General features: G+C 38.1%; 1 protein-coding gene across 1 annotated transcript in view; it reads left to right on the top strand.

Moving 5' to 3' along the window:
- PKHD1L1 (PKHD1 like 1) overlaps window positions 1-14,378 on the top strand; it is a 187,237-nt gene that overhangs the window by 31,209 nt on the left and 141,650 nt on the right. The window contains exons 11-17 of the mRNA XM_055127690.1: window positions 1,653-1,763; window positions 3,347-3,436; window positions 6,527-6,795; window positions 8,047-8,138; window positions 11,057-11,216; window positions 11,689-11,824; window positions 12,677-12,820. Of these exons, the coding sequence (XP_054983665.1) occupies window positions 1,653-1,763; window positions 3,347-3,436; window positions 6,527-6,795; window positions 8,047-8,138; window positions 11,057-11,216; window positions 11,689-11,824; window positions 12,677-12,820 (1,002 nt within the window). The remainder of the gene's footprint in view (window positions 1-1,652; window positions 1,764-3,346; window positions 3,437-6,526; window positions 6,796-8,046; window positions 8,139-11,056; window positions 11,217-11,688; window positions 11,825-12,676; window positions 12,821-14,378) is intronic.

The raw sequence follows: 14,378 nt of genomic DNA, 5'->3' as shown, positions 1-14,378 counted from the left end.
CACAACAAACACCAATGGCACCAACAGTGAATCTCTTGGAATAAGTCAAATGTGATGTGTTCTGGCTTTGTCTAGAAATTCACATGCAACTCATATGTAAAACTATGTAGAACTTTGATAAAATTTAACAGAATACTTAGTAATCAGATCTAGCATGTTCCATGCACTGGGCTGTCTTGCATATATCCGTAAAATGTTTATATCAAAAGCATAAGAATTTCAATATTGCTTAATATATTGTCACTGTCACTGTCATCCCATTGATCATCGATTTGCTTGAACCGGTACCAGTAACATCTCCATTGTGAGACTTGTTACTGTTTTTGGCATATCGAATACACCACAGGTATCTTGCTAGGCTCTGCCACGCGGGCACAATACTCTTGGTAGCTTGCTGGGCTCTCTGAGAAAGGTGGAGAAATCAATCGAACCCGGGTCATCCGAGTGCAAGGCAGATGCTCTACCCACTGTGCTATTGCTCCAGCTCGTAAATGGCATATTTCATTAAAAAAATTATACACATGAATGAATAGAAAAGGGTAACAAAAAGACTTGTATTGTGTATTACATTTTCTCTTGACTATATACATTTTTGTAATGGATTACTTTTCTAATAATAGAAAATTTTACAAATCAGTCCCAGCAATCAATAAAACTATATATACACAGATAAAAATTCCTATCAGCAACATTTCTTCCCAGCAATAATGATACAAAATTCGGTTATTATCTTTAATCAGATATTTTTATATATAAAAGCAGATGCAAATATGCATTCCATTTTTAAATGCTATAAAGAACAAAACCCTAAAACCCTGAGGTTAGGTGTCATTAAAAAAAGAACCCACTTCAGGAACACCAAATAAAATGTGATTGGAGATCCCTCGTGGTAAGGGAAATGCACGCTGAAAGTGAACTAGTGACCAAACATGATGGCCACTCAATGCCCCTATTGTAGACCACAACACCCAAAAGGAGAGAGAGAGAACAAATTGGAATGCCCTGCCACAGAGGTGGGGTGGGGTTGGGGGGATGGGACTGAGGGGTGGGAGGGATACTGGGTTCATTGGTGGTGGAGAATGGACACTGGTGGAGGGATGGGCTCCCGAACACTGCATGAGGGAAAAACAAGCACAAAATGTATGAATCTGTAACTGTACCCTCACTGTGACTCACTAAATAAAAAAAAAATAAGAAAAAAAAGAGAAAAAAACCACTTCATTAGCATACAAAATATAAGATATTTTCCCATATATACAAGAAAAATTCTTTCAGAGCATGGAGGGGTTCTCCTTCCTGCCTTTCTCTTTTTTCTCTTGGAAGAAGCAATCTTTGCTCAGTGCAAGTTTCCCTTTCTCCCTGGCCCTTCCAATATCAGTATCACTGTAGTACCAGGCACCACTCATGCCTGATCCCCAAGACATTTAGGTCTCTGAGAGAGCCATGATCATCATTGTCTTTGCAGGATACCATCAGACACAAAATAAGAAAGCACCAAATTCATTTGCTTGCTTATCCCCAATCTCCAATGTGCTCAGTGCTATGGTTAGGTAATTGGGAGACTTTGGGGAAAAAATCAAGCCTTTGGGTTGATGTATAAGTAGGAGTGACGATTTATTGAACTTGCTTCCCTTTTCTTTCCCTTCTTACAGAGGTCACTATGATTTCCCCTTCAAAAGGAAGCCTTCAAGGTGGCACTACCCTGACAGTCAGCGGGCAGTTCTTTGATCAGACCGATTTCCCAGTACGAGTGCTTATTGGAGGTGCTTTTCATTATTTTCATTTATCTGGAAGGCAGTGCTTGGGGCCATTCCTGGTGATGCTTAGGGGTTATTCCTGTGTTCAGGAGTGACTCCCAAAGGTACTTTGGGGAATCATATGTGATGTTGGGGATTGAACAGAGATTAGCATCATGGAAGGCAAGTGCATTGTATCCTATACTCTCTCTGGCCCCAAATTCAAGATTTTGAGTTTTTAATAATTTCTTAATTTTTTTCTTTTTAAAATTTTGGTCACAGAAGTGTGTTTTATTATACTTATACAGTAAGGAATATTATTAAACTTGCTTGTTTTCTCTTGTCATTTTGTCTTTGAAAATTTTACTAATGTTTTACTATATTTGTTTTATTGGCATTTTATTGCTTTGCTGTTCATAGTTACTCACCTTACCTCTATCAAACTCCCCAAGACCCCCACCCCTTGCCTGTATGTTACCATTAATTTCTTTCAAATTTATTTTGATATCTTTTTTTTTTGAGTATCTTTCCCATGTTTCGTTAAGGTATCTTTCCTTTTGTCCTGATGTAATGGGCTAAGTTCATTTAATGTCTGGTTTAAATGTACTTTGTAGGTTAGCTATCTTTTGTCCAACTAAACATTTAAATTAATGACAGTCAGACCTGAAGAATAAATATTTCAAATCACCAAGTATGGTTTCATAAAGATGGCTCTCTCTGTTTGTTTCCCTTCACATGGGATCTTGTTCCCATTTAAGTAAATATGTAGAGAGAGAGCTGACCTTACATGAAGCATGTCAGACACATAGATTCTCTCCAAAGTCTACCTGCCTCTATGTACAGTCATTCTCTTTTCACACTTCACCTTTGGTCAACTTTGGTTTCAATTTACCAGTAAAAGTACCATTTGCAAATTATTTTCATTTTTTCAAAACTATCAACCCAACTCTTACTTTGGTTTAGTTTTTACCTCTGATGAGATACCACCTACTTTTTTTGGTTTTGTTTTGTTTTTTGGTCACAACTAGCGATGCTCAGGGGTTACTCCTGGCTCTGCACTCAGGAATCACTCCTGGCGGTGCTCGGGGACCATATGGGATGCTGGGAATTGAACCCGGGTTGGCCGCAAGGCAAATATCCTACCCGCTGTGCTATTGTTCCAGCCTCAGCTTTTATAAATTCTGAACATTATGCATTATGTAGCAACTTTTCGTCAAGGAACAAAATATAAGATTTTAAATTGCCTCCCCGAAGGGATAGGTGTTGGAACACGTTATGACTGAAACCCAACCATGAACAACTTTGTAAGTGTGTATCTGACAGTGACTCCAATTTAAAAACATTTAAAAAATAAAAAGAAATTGCTTCCCAGAAATTGTGAAAACTTCTAACTCAGACTTGTGAAGTTTCACTGGGGAAATACTGCTTTGTAGGAAAATGACAGCAGTTAGTAGCTTTACTGGAAACAGTAAGAAAATGAAGACCCCACCCAGCTTTGTCTCTTGCTGGTACAACTTTGTTTTAATTGAAAAAGTACTTCAAGATAAGCTGATCAGATTTGCTTTCTGAAACTCTGTAGTGCTCGCTCTGCATCTAATTTCTCTCTGTAGGTCAAGCCTGTGAGATCTTGAATGTCACAGAAGAGAACATATACTGCAAGACACCCCCTAAACCCGATCATCTGAGAACTATGTATCCAGGTAAGGCATCAGAAGACAAATGTCAATTTTTACCTTTATGTAAGATGATTGAAAAGATTTTTTTCAAATTTATTTCCTTATATTTTATATGGAGGTCATACTCAGATTTGTTCAGGGCTCACTCTTAGCTCTGTGTTCAGGGGTGACTCCTGGCAAAGCTCAGAGGACCGTATGTGGTACCCGGGATTGAACTGGGGTTAGCTGTATGCATGGCAAGTGACTTAACCCCTGTGGTATCTCTATGACCCCTATTTTCATATGTCATCATTGCCTTGGTCCCTGAGGAATGAGAAAACAGTAAACCATAGACCAGGTAATTTATAGACAGCAAACATTAATTTTGGAGCCTGGGAAGTCAAAATCATAGTCTTAATCCATAAAGGGTCTGGGGAAGATCTACTACCTTGGAGCTAGAGCCTGTTTTAGATGTAAGTCCCTTGGAACAGGGTCTCTTTAGAAGGATGCTAATGTCATTCATCCAGGCTTTATTCTCAAGACCTGAGTCCTACCTGTAGCACCACTTCTAATAATATATGAGCAGATATTAAATATCAACATATGGGTTTGGGAGGAACACACACGACCCATAATAATTGACGACAAATAGAATTTGAGTGTTTAGAATTTGTAGTGGGTGTTACAGTCAAGTTTATTTCTTAGTTTTGTTTCCCCATTCTTTCTGCTTTAACAATAAAGCGTTAAAGTTAGCTCCACCAAGGTTGCACCCTGGAGGTGAACAGGAGGTGAATCTGGCCTGTTTCTTGAACCCCTACTGAAAAGTAGCACATTTCTATCAATAAGAGTACTTGGCTTTTTCCATATTAAATGATGACAACCATCTTAGTAATCTCTTATACAAGGGCTTAATGGCTCCAAGGTGAGATACAACAATTTTCTCACACTTTTCTCTAAGGAAATCTTTTTGGGTCATTTTTAGTGGATTATGCAAAATAAACAATATGAAATAAATGATTTAGAATCTGCCTTTGGAGCAGGCTTGGGTGGTGGTGGAAAATTTAAAATATGGAGGTGGGAAAATGTAATGGTGGTGGGATTGGTGTTGGAATATGAATATAATCAATTATTGTGAACAACATTTTAAAAAAGTGATACTGATTATTGGTACAAGTTGCGTGGACATTCCAAAAGATCTCTCCTGGCTAAAAATTTAGTTCCTTACTAAAAATTTTGAATCAATTCAGCTAATAGTTTTGCTCCTGTATCTGAGTTATTAGATATTTAGAAGATTAAATATAGAAGACAGGAGCAATAGCACAGTGGTAGGGCATTTGCTTGCACGCAGCCAACCCTGGTTTGATTCTTCCGCCACTCTTGGAGAGCCCGGCAAGATACTGAGAGTATCTCGCCCACAGGGCAGAGCCTGGCAAGCTAGCCGTGGTGTATTCAATATGCCAAAAACAGTATCAACAAGTCTCACAATGGAGATGTTACTGGTGCCCGCTCGGGCAAATGGATGAGCAAGAGGATGACAGTGATACAGTGATTTGTCCATAATAACTTAGAAGAGCTAATGGGATGAGATCAAGGGAACTCTAATTCTTTTGCTACTTCACCTGTGGCCTAGGGCCGGGGCAGCCAGCAGCTTCGCTGTCTTCAGTGACAGTAGCCTGGTTGAATTTCGGGGAAGAAATAAAAAAAAAGAGTTAGATGCCTTCTTTAGGATGAAGGAAAACACAGAGTTTCTAGTGTTTGGACGTTTTAGGTATGTAATTATTATTTTTTTTCTTCTGTTTTGGAACACATCTGATGATGGTCAGGGTTACTCCTGGTTCTGAACTCAATAATTACTTCTGACAATTACCTCTGACAGTGGTCAGGATACCTTTTAGGATGCTGGGGATCAAACCCAGGTTGCTTGCGTGTAGGACAAGTGCTCCCCTACCCACTGTACTATCATTTTGGCTGATAAGAAGGACACTTTCATGGGGATTTTGTCTCTGATTCCACACAAGAAAGAGATGATATCTTTGGGTGCCTGAAACAACCCAACGAAAACCACAAAAATCATAATGCTGGGGCTGGAGAGATAGCACAGTGGGTAGGGCGTTTGCCTTGCACGAGGCCGACCCGGGTTCAAATCCCAGCATCCCATATGGTCCCCTGAGCACGGCCAGGGGTAATTCCTGAGTGCAGAGCCAGGAGTAACCCCTGTGCATCGCCAGGTGTGACCCAAAAAGCAAAAAAAAAATCATAAAGCTAACAGTATGTGTTCTTCAATCAGCAATAAGACTGTAATTTTGTCAGAATGATGTAGGCAAAAGTTTTGTGATCAAATAGTCTGAATCATGAAGCTTTTATACTTAACTGTACAAAGGGTTATCAGTTACTTAAAGGTAATAATTGTTCCACTATTGCAATCCTAGTGTACCCAATGTCAAGTATTTTACATCTATTATGTTATATTTCATCCCCAAAGCTGCCATGTAAATTATAGTGTTATTTGTATCTTGCTTATGTAGACCCAAAAGTGTAGAGAAGTGAAATAATACGTTGTAGGGCAGAGAAGTAGCTCAAAGTGAATACCTTGCATGCGTGATACCCCTAGTTTGCTCCCCGGAACCCTGAGACCCACCAGTCAACCACCAGCCCACCAATGCTGCCAGCCAGCAATGCCAGATTGAGTATACCTGAGTGTGGTCCTTGGTCTCCCATGTACCACAGGAGAGACTCTCCCAAATAAACAAATTCCAGCATATAATCTTTCTTTTCTTTTTGCTCTTTGGGTCATCACACCCAGTGATGCACAGGGTCTACTTCTGGCTTTGCACTCAGGAATTACTCCTGGTGGTGCTCAGGGGACATATGGGATGCTGGGAATCAAACCCAAGTCGGCCGCGTGCAAGACAAACACCCTACCAGCTGTACTATCGCTTCAGCACCCAACATATTATCTTTAATAACATTCTGGGTACCAGATTATAGTCTTATGAAATTCTTTCACCTACACAGATGCTCCAAAAGTATACATTGGAACAGAATATCTCTAACCACTGCCCAGATACAAAGAAAGCCATTGAAATTCCACATTACGTTTCTGATAAAATGTTTCTTTTACCCTGTGGTGTTCAGGTGGGAGAGGCCTAAAGCTAGAGGTGTGGAATAACAGCCGGCCAGCGCATTTGGAAGAGATACTTGAATACAATGAAAAAACTCCTGGGTACACAGGTGCCATTTGGGTCGATTCGGCTTCCTATATTTGGCCCATGGAACATGACATGTTTGTTGCACGTTTCAGTGGATTTTTTGTGGCTCCAGATTCTGATATTTATAGATTCTACATCAAAGGTGATGACCGTTATGCTATTTATTTCAGCCATACTGGAGTTCCAGAAGATAAGGTAGGGAAGACATAGTGTACTCTTTCATATGTTGAATAATGGCATTTAAAGAATGTCTACAAAATGAATTTCAGTTCTGCTTTGGGGCGAGGGTTGAGGGTTGGGATGGAAACATCCTAAATATGGTGGTGGGAAGGTGTTATGGTGGTGGGATTGGTGTTTGAATATAAAATATAATAAAATATTGTGAACTACTTTATAAAAAATACACAAAGAATGATTATGGGTGTGTAGGTTATTCTGCATCAGAACCAATGGGTCTATAGCAATGAATGAGATGCATAGTCTCATGGTTGGATTTCTGACCATTTTAGCAAACGCAATAGGAGTGATAAATTCACAACTTCCTAAAAGTTTTTCTCTGACCTACATTTTCTCTGGGGGCCACACCTTGAGAGATCTGGCCTGAGCCAGGTCGGCCTGATGGTTCAGTGCTTGGACTCAGTGATAGAATGCTGGTCAGGTCCAGTGGTGCTGGGGGCTACCAGAGCCAGCCTGACAGTGCTTGGGGTCACCAGGGCTACACCTGGTGGTGCATGTGGTGATGGGGAGCAAACTCAGGGCTGCACGCATACAAGGTGTGTGCTGCAACCTTTTCAGCTACATCCCTGCCCAGAGTATCAGGCTTAATGAAAGCCCAGCTCATTCAAACTGTAGGTGGATTGAGTGGTCTTTAGCATCTTTTAGACTAAATTTAATGACTCTAGGGGGTTGAGAGATAGTACAGCAGGTGACTTGATTTCCCTCACTACCAACCCCACTTCAATCCCTGTCACTAAATATAGTCCCCCAAGTACTGCTGGAGCACAGAGCAAAGAGTTAGCTCTGAGAACTGCTGAGTGTGGCCCTCAAAGAAAAACCCAAAGGAAAGAAAAAACTTTAAATGACTCATTTGGATTCAATCCCTGTATGTTCTCTGCAGAACTAAATGATCTTTTAGTTAATAACACCTCATTTTTGTGGTGCAACTTTTTTCCCATCACAGTTCTAGTTTTAGAAAAGCATGGTGTATATCCATGGTACAGTGATGCTGATGTTAGTTGAGAGTGGAGAGAATGAAATAAGCTTTGATTTTTTTTTTAAGAAATCAATTTTTTCATGGATAAAAGAAATTGGAAAAATAAGATGTTGACTCACATTTCTGTTCACGAATGCTCTAGAGTGAATAGCAATAATAAATGGTAAATGTCGAGAAGGTTTATTAATAAGTTCCCCTTACCCCCACCTCTTTTTTTTCCTTCTTGGGATAAGGTGAAGATCGCATATCATTCTTCCAATGCCAACAACTATTTTTCCAGTCCAACACAAAGCTCAGATGACATTCATCTTCAGAAAGGAAAAGAGTAAGGTTTTTTTTCTTTTAAGATTTTGTGTGCTGTTGTAAAATGATAAGATAACATGAAAGACTAAAGTAAATTTGCTTTATTGGATATGATATTAATCTGTTAGATTAATTAAATTTGATCATTTTATTTCTGTATTTTATGGATTCTGCCATTAAAATGATGGGATTTTAAAATACTTTTAAATAATGTTTTTTTAATCGATCCATGATGATATACAAAGATGTCTACAATAGTGTTCCAGGCAAATCAATTCCACCACCACCCTGGTCAGCTTCTTTTCACCAGTGCCCCTGTGTTCCCTCCATCCCCAGCCCGCCTCCATCATGGGCACATTTTTCAGCTTGATTATTAGAGTTGGAGTCCTCACTGTTGTTGGCCGTGTGGTTTAGATACACACACACCACCATGGCCTCCAAGGTCTGGCATCTCCCATTCATCTCTTCCACCCTCCATTTCTCTGTTTCCTTCAACCTTTCATTTCTATAAACCAGGGTCAAGAATTTGCCCACCTTTGATATGGCATTCTCTTGTCACGTTGCTCTAAGATAACCAGTTTATTTGAAATCTAAATTATCCTTATTTCAGAAATGATATCATGAAATTTACTCAATTTTGATATTAGATCCTTATTAGAAATTTTGAATCAATTCAGCTATCATTTTGCTCCTGTCCCTGAGTTCTTAGATATTGCCAGGAAAAACCAAGACTATATGAATTAGTACTGCAACTAATATTTATTTAATATTCACTGAGTACTTTATCACTGTGTGCAAGGTATTGGAAATTTGATCTAAAAGATATTTTAAAGATACAACTTGCCCCTAAGCAGTATCATATAATACTAAAAGATCAGTTCTGGGAAAAAAAAATGAGGGCATCATTCAAGTGGCGGATGGTTCCATCTGAAGGTTACTCATGATTTCTAAAAAATAGGCATCAAAGACATGATAAACTTGAAATATATGTTGCATGGAGAACATAAAGGTTTCATGGTTATCATCTTACATTTATTTAATCATTTGAATTCTATTAAGTTTTACTTAAATAAAAAAAAAACATTCCAAATGTAGTTGCTCAAAGCAATTCAGTTTGGTGATAAGCTGTTGAATAGGTTCCAGCAGTAAAGATGGACACTTCCTAATGTACAAATACATCCAGAGCCTGCCTTTAGCAAGTTTTCTAATACTCCAGTGAGTAATATTTTGAGTCTATGGTAGGCAGCCTCAAAAGGTAAATAGGCTTTAATTCTTTATGGGGGAGTTTTTGTTCGTTTGTTTGTTTCTGTTCTGATTTCAACTACTCCCCCTTTCAGGTTTTGAGGCTGTGCTTCCAGACATCCCCCGGGAGACCAGCAGAGCAGGACAGAGAGGGTTTTGTGGTACTGAGGAGCCATCACTCAGCATTAGTGCTAGTGAGCTCAGCTCTTAGTACCTCTTAGTGATACTAAGAAAGCATTCCACTCTTTGGGTTTATTTGGATTTTTAGGGGTCTTTTTCCATTCTTACTTTTGAAAATTTCCCAAGTGGCAAATGGGTGCAGCATTTAGGAAACTTGAATGAAGAAACTTTGATTCCTGATCCATTAAAACCACTCCAAAACAAAAATCTATAAGGTTTTGAAATCAGTTTGTCATTTTCTTGTATGCTTTTTAAATTATTTTAATAAAATACATTAAACATGGGCTGGTGCGATAGCACAGTGGGTAGGGCATTTACCTTGCATGTGGCCGACCCAGGTTCGATTTCTCCATCCCTCTCGGAGGCCCGGCAAGCTGCTGAGAGTATCCCGCCCGCATGGCAGAGCCTGGCAAGCTACCCGTGTCATATTCTATATGCCAAAACAGTAACAACAAGTCTCACAATGGAGACGTTACTGGCGCCTGATGAGCAATGGGATGACAGTGATACAGTGATACATTAAATGTATTGTGTTTTATTTCAATACTTTTTATTGTAATCTGTATCACTGTCACTGTATCACTGTCATCCTGTTGCTCATCAATTTGCTCAAGCGGGCACCAATAACGTCTCCTTTGTGAGACTTGTTACTGTTTTTGGCATATCGAATACACCATGGGTAGCTTGCCAGACTCTGCCGTGTGGGCGGGGTACTCTCAGTAGCTTGCTGGGCTCTCTGAGAAGGGCGGAGGAATCGAACCTGGGTCGGCCTCGGGCAAGGCGAACGCCCTACCTCCTGCACTATCGCTCCAGCCCTACAATACAATTTTGTTTTTAATTCTTTGAGGATAGGAAACTATATTTTTCAATGTGTTATTGACAAAACTGAAAGAATTGGTCATAGATTAGAATAATTCTTCACTAATGTATTCGACTTACTATTTCATTTCATTAGGGCAGAAAAAAGTTACCCCTAGCCACTGGACTGGAAATGGTTCCCTGAGAATCTCAGGAGAAGCCCCGTGCCTTGCCTGGTAGCCCTCCCCACCCCGACCCCCAAAAATAAGTTAGAATAAAATCAGAATACTGCAACACATGCTATATACTTTTATTTACTCTTAATTGAATCACTGTGCAATGGACCTTTACAAAACTATTCATGATTAGGTTTCAATTGTACAGTGTTCCAACACCCATCCCTTTACCAGTGTACATTTCCCAGCACCAGTCAGTGTTCCCAGATTCCCTCCTTCACCCCCACACCGAAACATGCCTCTATGGCAGGCACTTTTTTCTCTTTGTCTCTGTCTGTCTGTCTGTCTGTCTGTCTGTCTGTCTGTCTGTCTGTCTCTCTCTCTCTCTCTCTCTCTCTCTCTCTCTCTCTCTCTCTCTTCTTTTGGGCACAATATAAAGCATTTGACTGATAGGTGTCTTATACAAGACTGATGTTTTATGCATTTAAAAAAATGTTGTAAGTGCCCTGGAGAAAATGTAATGTTTATTACTTGTGTTTTCCAGATACTATATTGAAATCCTGCTACAGGAGTTCAGGCTAAGTGCTTTTGTTGATGTTGGATTGTACCAGTCTAAAAATGTCTATACTGAACAACAAACAGAAGATGCAGTAAATGAAGAACAAGTTGTCAAATTCCAGTCAACAATAGTTGAAGAAGTACAGGTTTGACCTGATTCTATACCAACCTTACGTGAAACAGATGTTATAGGATAGGCACTTTATTTGGTGGTTCATTTTTCTAGGAAAGGTGCTGTTCAGGGGAATAGAGCCAAAGAAAGTTGTGTCTTAAATATCTGTAATATAAACTAAAGTGGCCACTGTAGATGTGGGACTTTAACATATTTTTATTTACAATAAAATGGAGCTATATAGAGGCTTGATTGTTGACTTATGATGCTTTTAAATGTATATTCCATAGGTGAAAGTTTTTTTAAAAGTGAAAACAGGTTTTATTCGGAAACTCTGAGAAGGGGGTGAGGAGAGAGAGACTGAGAAAGAAAAGAGAGAGGGAGGAGAGACAGACAGACAGAGAGACAGAGACAGAGACAGAATAACACATTCAGTAGAGAACAAAAGTTTCTCCAGAATGGAGAGAGCCCCACTACACAAGATTTTCTTTTAATTGTAAAAATAGGTTATAACATTGGAAAAGTGGGAAACTACTGATTCTACGAAGGAAGTTCAGAAGATCACAGTGACCAGCCCATGTTTAGAGTCTCATTCATGTTCACTCTACCAATACAGATTAATCTATAAAAGGGAAAAAACTGGTAAGTTGTAAATAACACTTAGAAATTATTTTTAAAAATTATTTTTAAAAGTACTTTTCTTGTCAAATTCTGATGCCTAGAAATTATAGTTTTACTTTTAAAAGTTATTTATTTTTTAGTGAAGCAAGGTAGTTTTTATTGAATGAAATTTTCTTAGAAAGACATAGGCTTCTCTAGAGTAGGAAAAAGCTTAAAACATTGTTTTCATAGTATTTAATGTATTCTACACAAAGAGGAAAATAATATTTATTATGAAGAAATCCTCCAGGTGGGATAGAAAATAATAGCAATAAAAACAACTTTTTTAAATGCTTTCATTTTATTCAATAAGGATCATGATAATAAATAACTGCATGTCAAGATTTTATGTATCTGTGGCTCATAGGTATAAATCAATGGTTAGTAATCATCACAGAGTAGTACACTTTCCCTTCCCTCTCTCAAAATTGATAGACCTTTGGAACACTAACTTATCTATTGACAAATACCTTGTATTTCTCTATTTTATGATAAATCTGGAAAAGGACATTTTACTCATGCTGTCCATTGTTTTAATGAATAAATATTAAGGCACACTCATTACTTGCTAATTATGATGCTTATTGCTATGGGAATATTAAAACAATAAATAACATAGCTTAACTTAGTACATTCTTTAATTTAAATCAATTCCAGAACATAAGGTCACTCAATGGCATATGCTAAGTCTATATGGAGATGTTGAAAATATTTTTAATATAAGAAAATATGTGCTCATTTAATAGTGTAGAAGAGTTGAACTTATTTACTTTTTAAAGTGAAGCCTATAATTATTTGACTTTATATATTTTTAATCTGTCCACCATCCCAAAGTCTTGATACCTGCTGATGCTTCTGATTCCACACTGCAGTCAGCCTTAAATGACCTCTGGTCTATAAAACCGGATACAGTTCAAGTAATAAGGACACAAAATCCTCAAAGCTATGTTTACACAGTGACCTTTTTATCCACTAGAGGTAAGCATGTATTTCATTTTGTACACCTGTAAAGTTGTTTTTGTTTGTTTGTTTTTTATGTTAGCAGCAATTTTATATCCTGACAAATGCCACTTAAGAAAAATCAAAACTATCAAAGCCCTGTATAATGACAAAGGAAAATAACTGGGTGCATAGCCTAGATTAGCTTTAAAAATTAGAAATTAAATGGTTACTTTTATATATCATTATGATTTTAGTTGTATTTTAAAGAATGCTTGACTTAAATCCATGTGAATTGCATCATATATCCTACAAATGCACTAGCAATATGCCTGTATAATTATGCATTTTTACTTTAGTGAAGATACTACTTCCAGAAATTAAATGGAAGCAAATCAGTATAGTCCAGGAGACTCTGGTCTGGCCACATCTTGCCTTATGAAGGGACTCTCTGTGAGTCCAGGTCACCAGGAAACAGTGAGGGCTTCTTTCTGAAGGTTGACAAAGTACGTTAGAAAGTAAAATTCTATTGAATTCACTTATAGGGGAAAAAAAGGCACAGCAACAATAGTGGTTGGCCTATGTTTAACATAATAATTTTCTAAATCACCTGACCCCTCGCCACCAGTGTTGAAGTAATTTTTAATGCATATTTTACATGTTCAAGTACTAAAATCAAGTTTAGCAACCCATTTGGGCATTTAAGATATCTAGTTTGAGAAATACTTCCTTAAATATGAGTACATACTTTACTTGGAGCAACCATTATTTTCCTACTCATATATCTAAAATGTTAATTCAATGTGGAGGCTTCATATTTTATACATTTGTGAGTCTGGATGAAGGTTGAAGAAATTTTGTTCAATATGAATAGAAGTTCTTGGAATTTTCTAAAATGTTAGAAATTGTTTAGATTGTTAAAATTCTATTGAAACTAAGGCACAGTAATACTTCTAATTCCAGAAACATTTTTGTAGATTACAGAAGAATTTTAAGGCGCTAGTAGACGCTTTAAGAAACATAGTGGGGAGGAAAACTGGAGACACTGGTTAAGGAAAGTTGACCCTGGTGGTGGGATTGATGCTGAAACATTGTATCCCTTAAACTCAATTATAAATAATTTTGTGATTTATGGTACCTTAAAAAAATTTTGACAGATAAAAAAGAAACATAATACAGAAATCATCACTGTATCACTATCATCCCATTGTTCATCAATTAACTCAAGTGTGCACGTCTCTATTCCTCCCAATCCTGAGATTTTAGCAGCCTCTGCTTACTCGTCTTTCCCAACCATTGGAGGCTCTTTCAGGGTCAGGGGAATGAGACCTATAGTTACTGTTTTTGGCATATCGAATATGCCATGGGTAGCTTGCCAGGCTCTGCCCCTGTGGGTGGGATACTCTTGGTAGCTTGCTGGGCTCTCCGAGAGGTATGTGTGTGTTTTACACACACACACACACACATACATATATACATATAGATACATATACATAAATATATGATTTGTTGTCTACTCTCTGTACTCCATAAAATATGATGTAGTAATTATGGAAACTAGGTAGGAAGTGTCTTATAATGTGTTTTGAAAAGCCAC

Source organism: Sorex araneus, chromosome 2 (assembly GCF_027595985.1).
Source record: "Sorex araneus isolate mSorAra2 chromosome 2, mSorAra2.pri, whole genome shotgun sequence".
NCBI lineage: Eukaryota > Metazoa > Chordata > Mammalia > Eulipotyphla > Soricidae > Sorex > Sorex araneus.
Note: the sequence above shows the minus strand (reverse complement) of the source record. Positions and strands in the feature narration are given on the sequence as shown.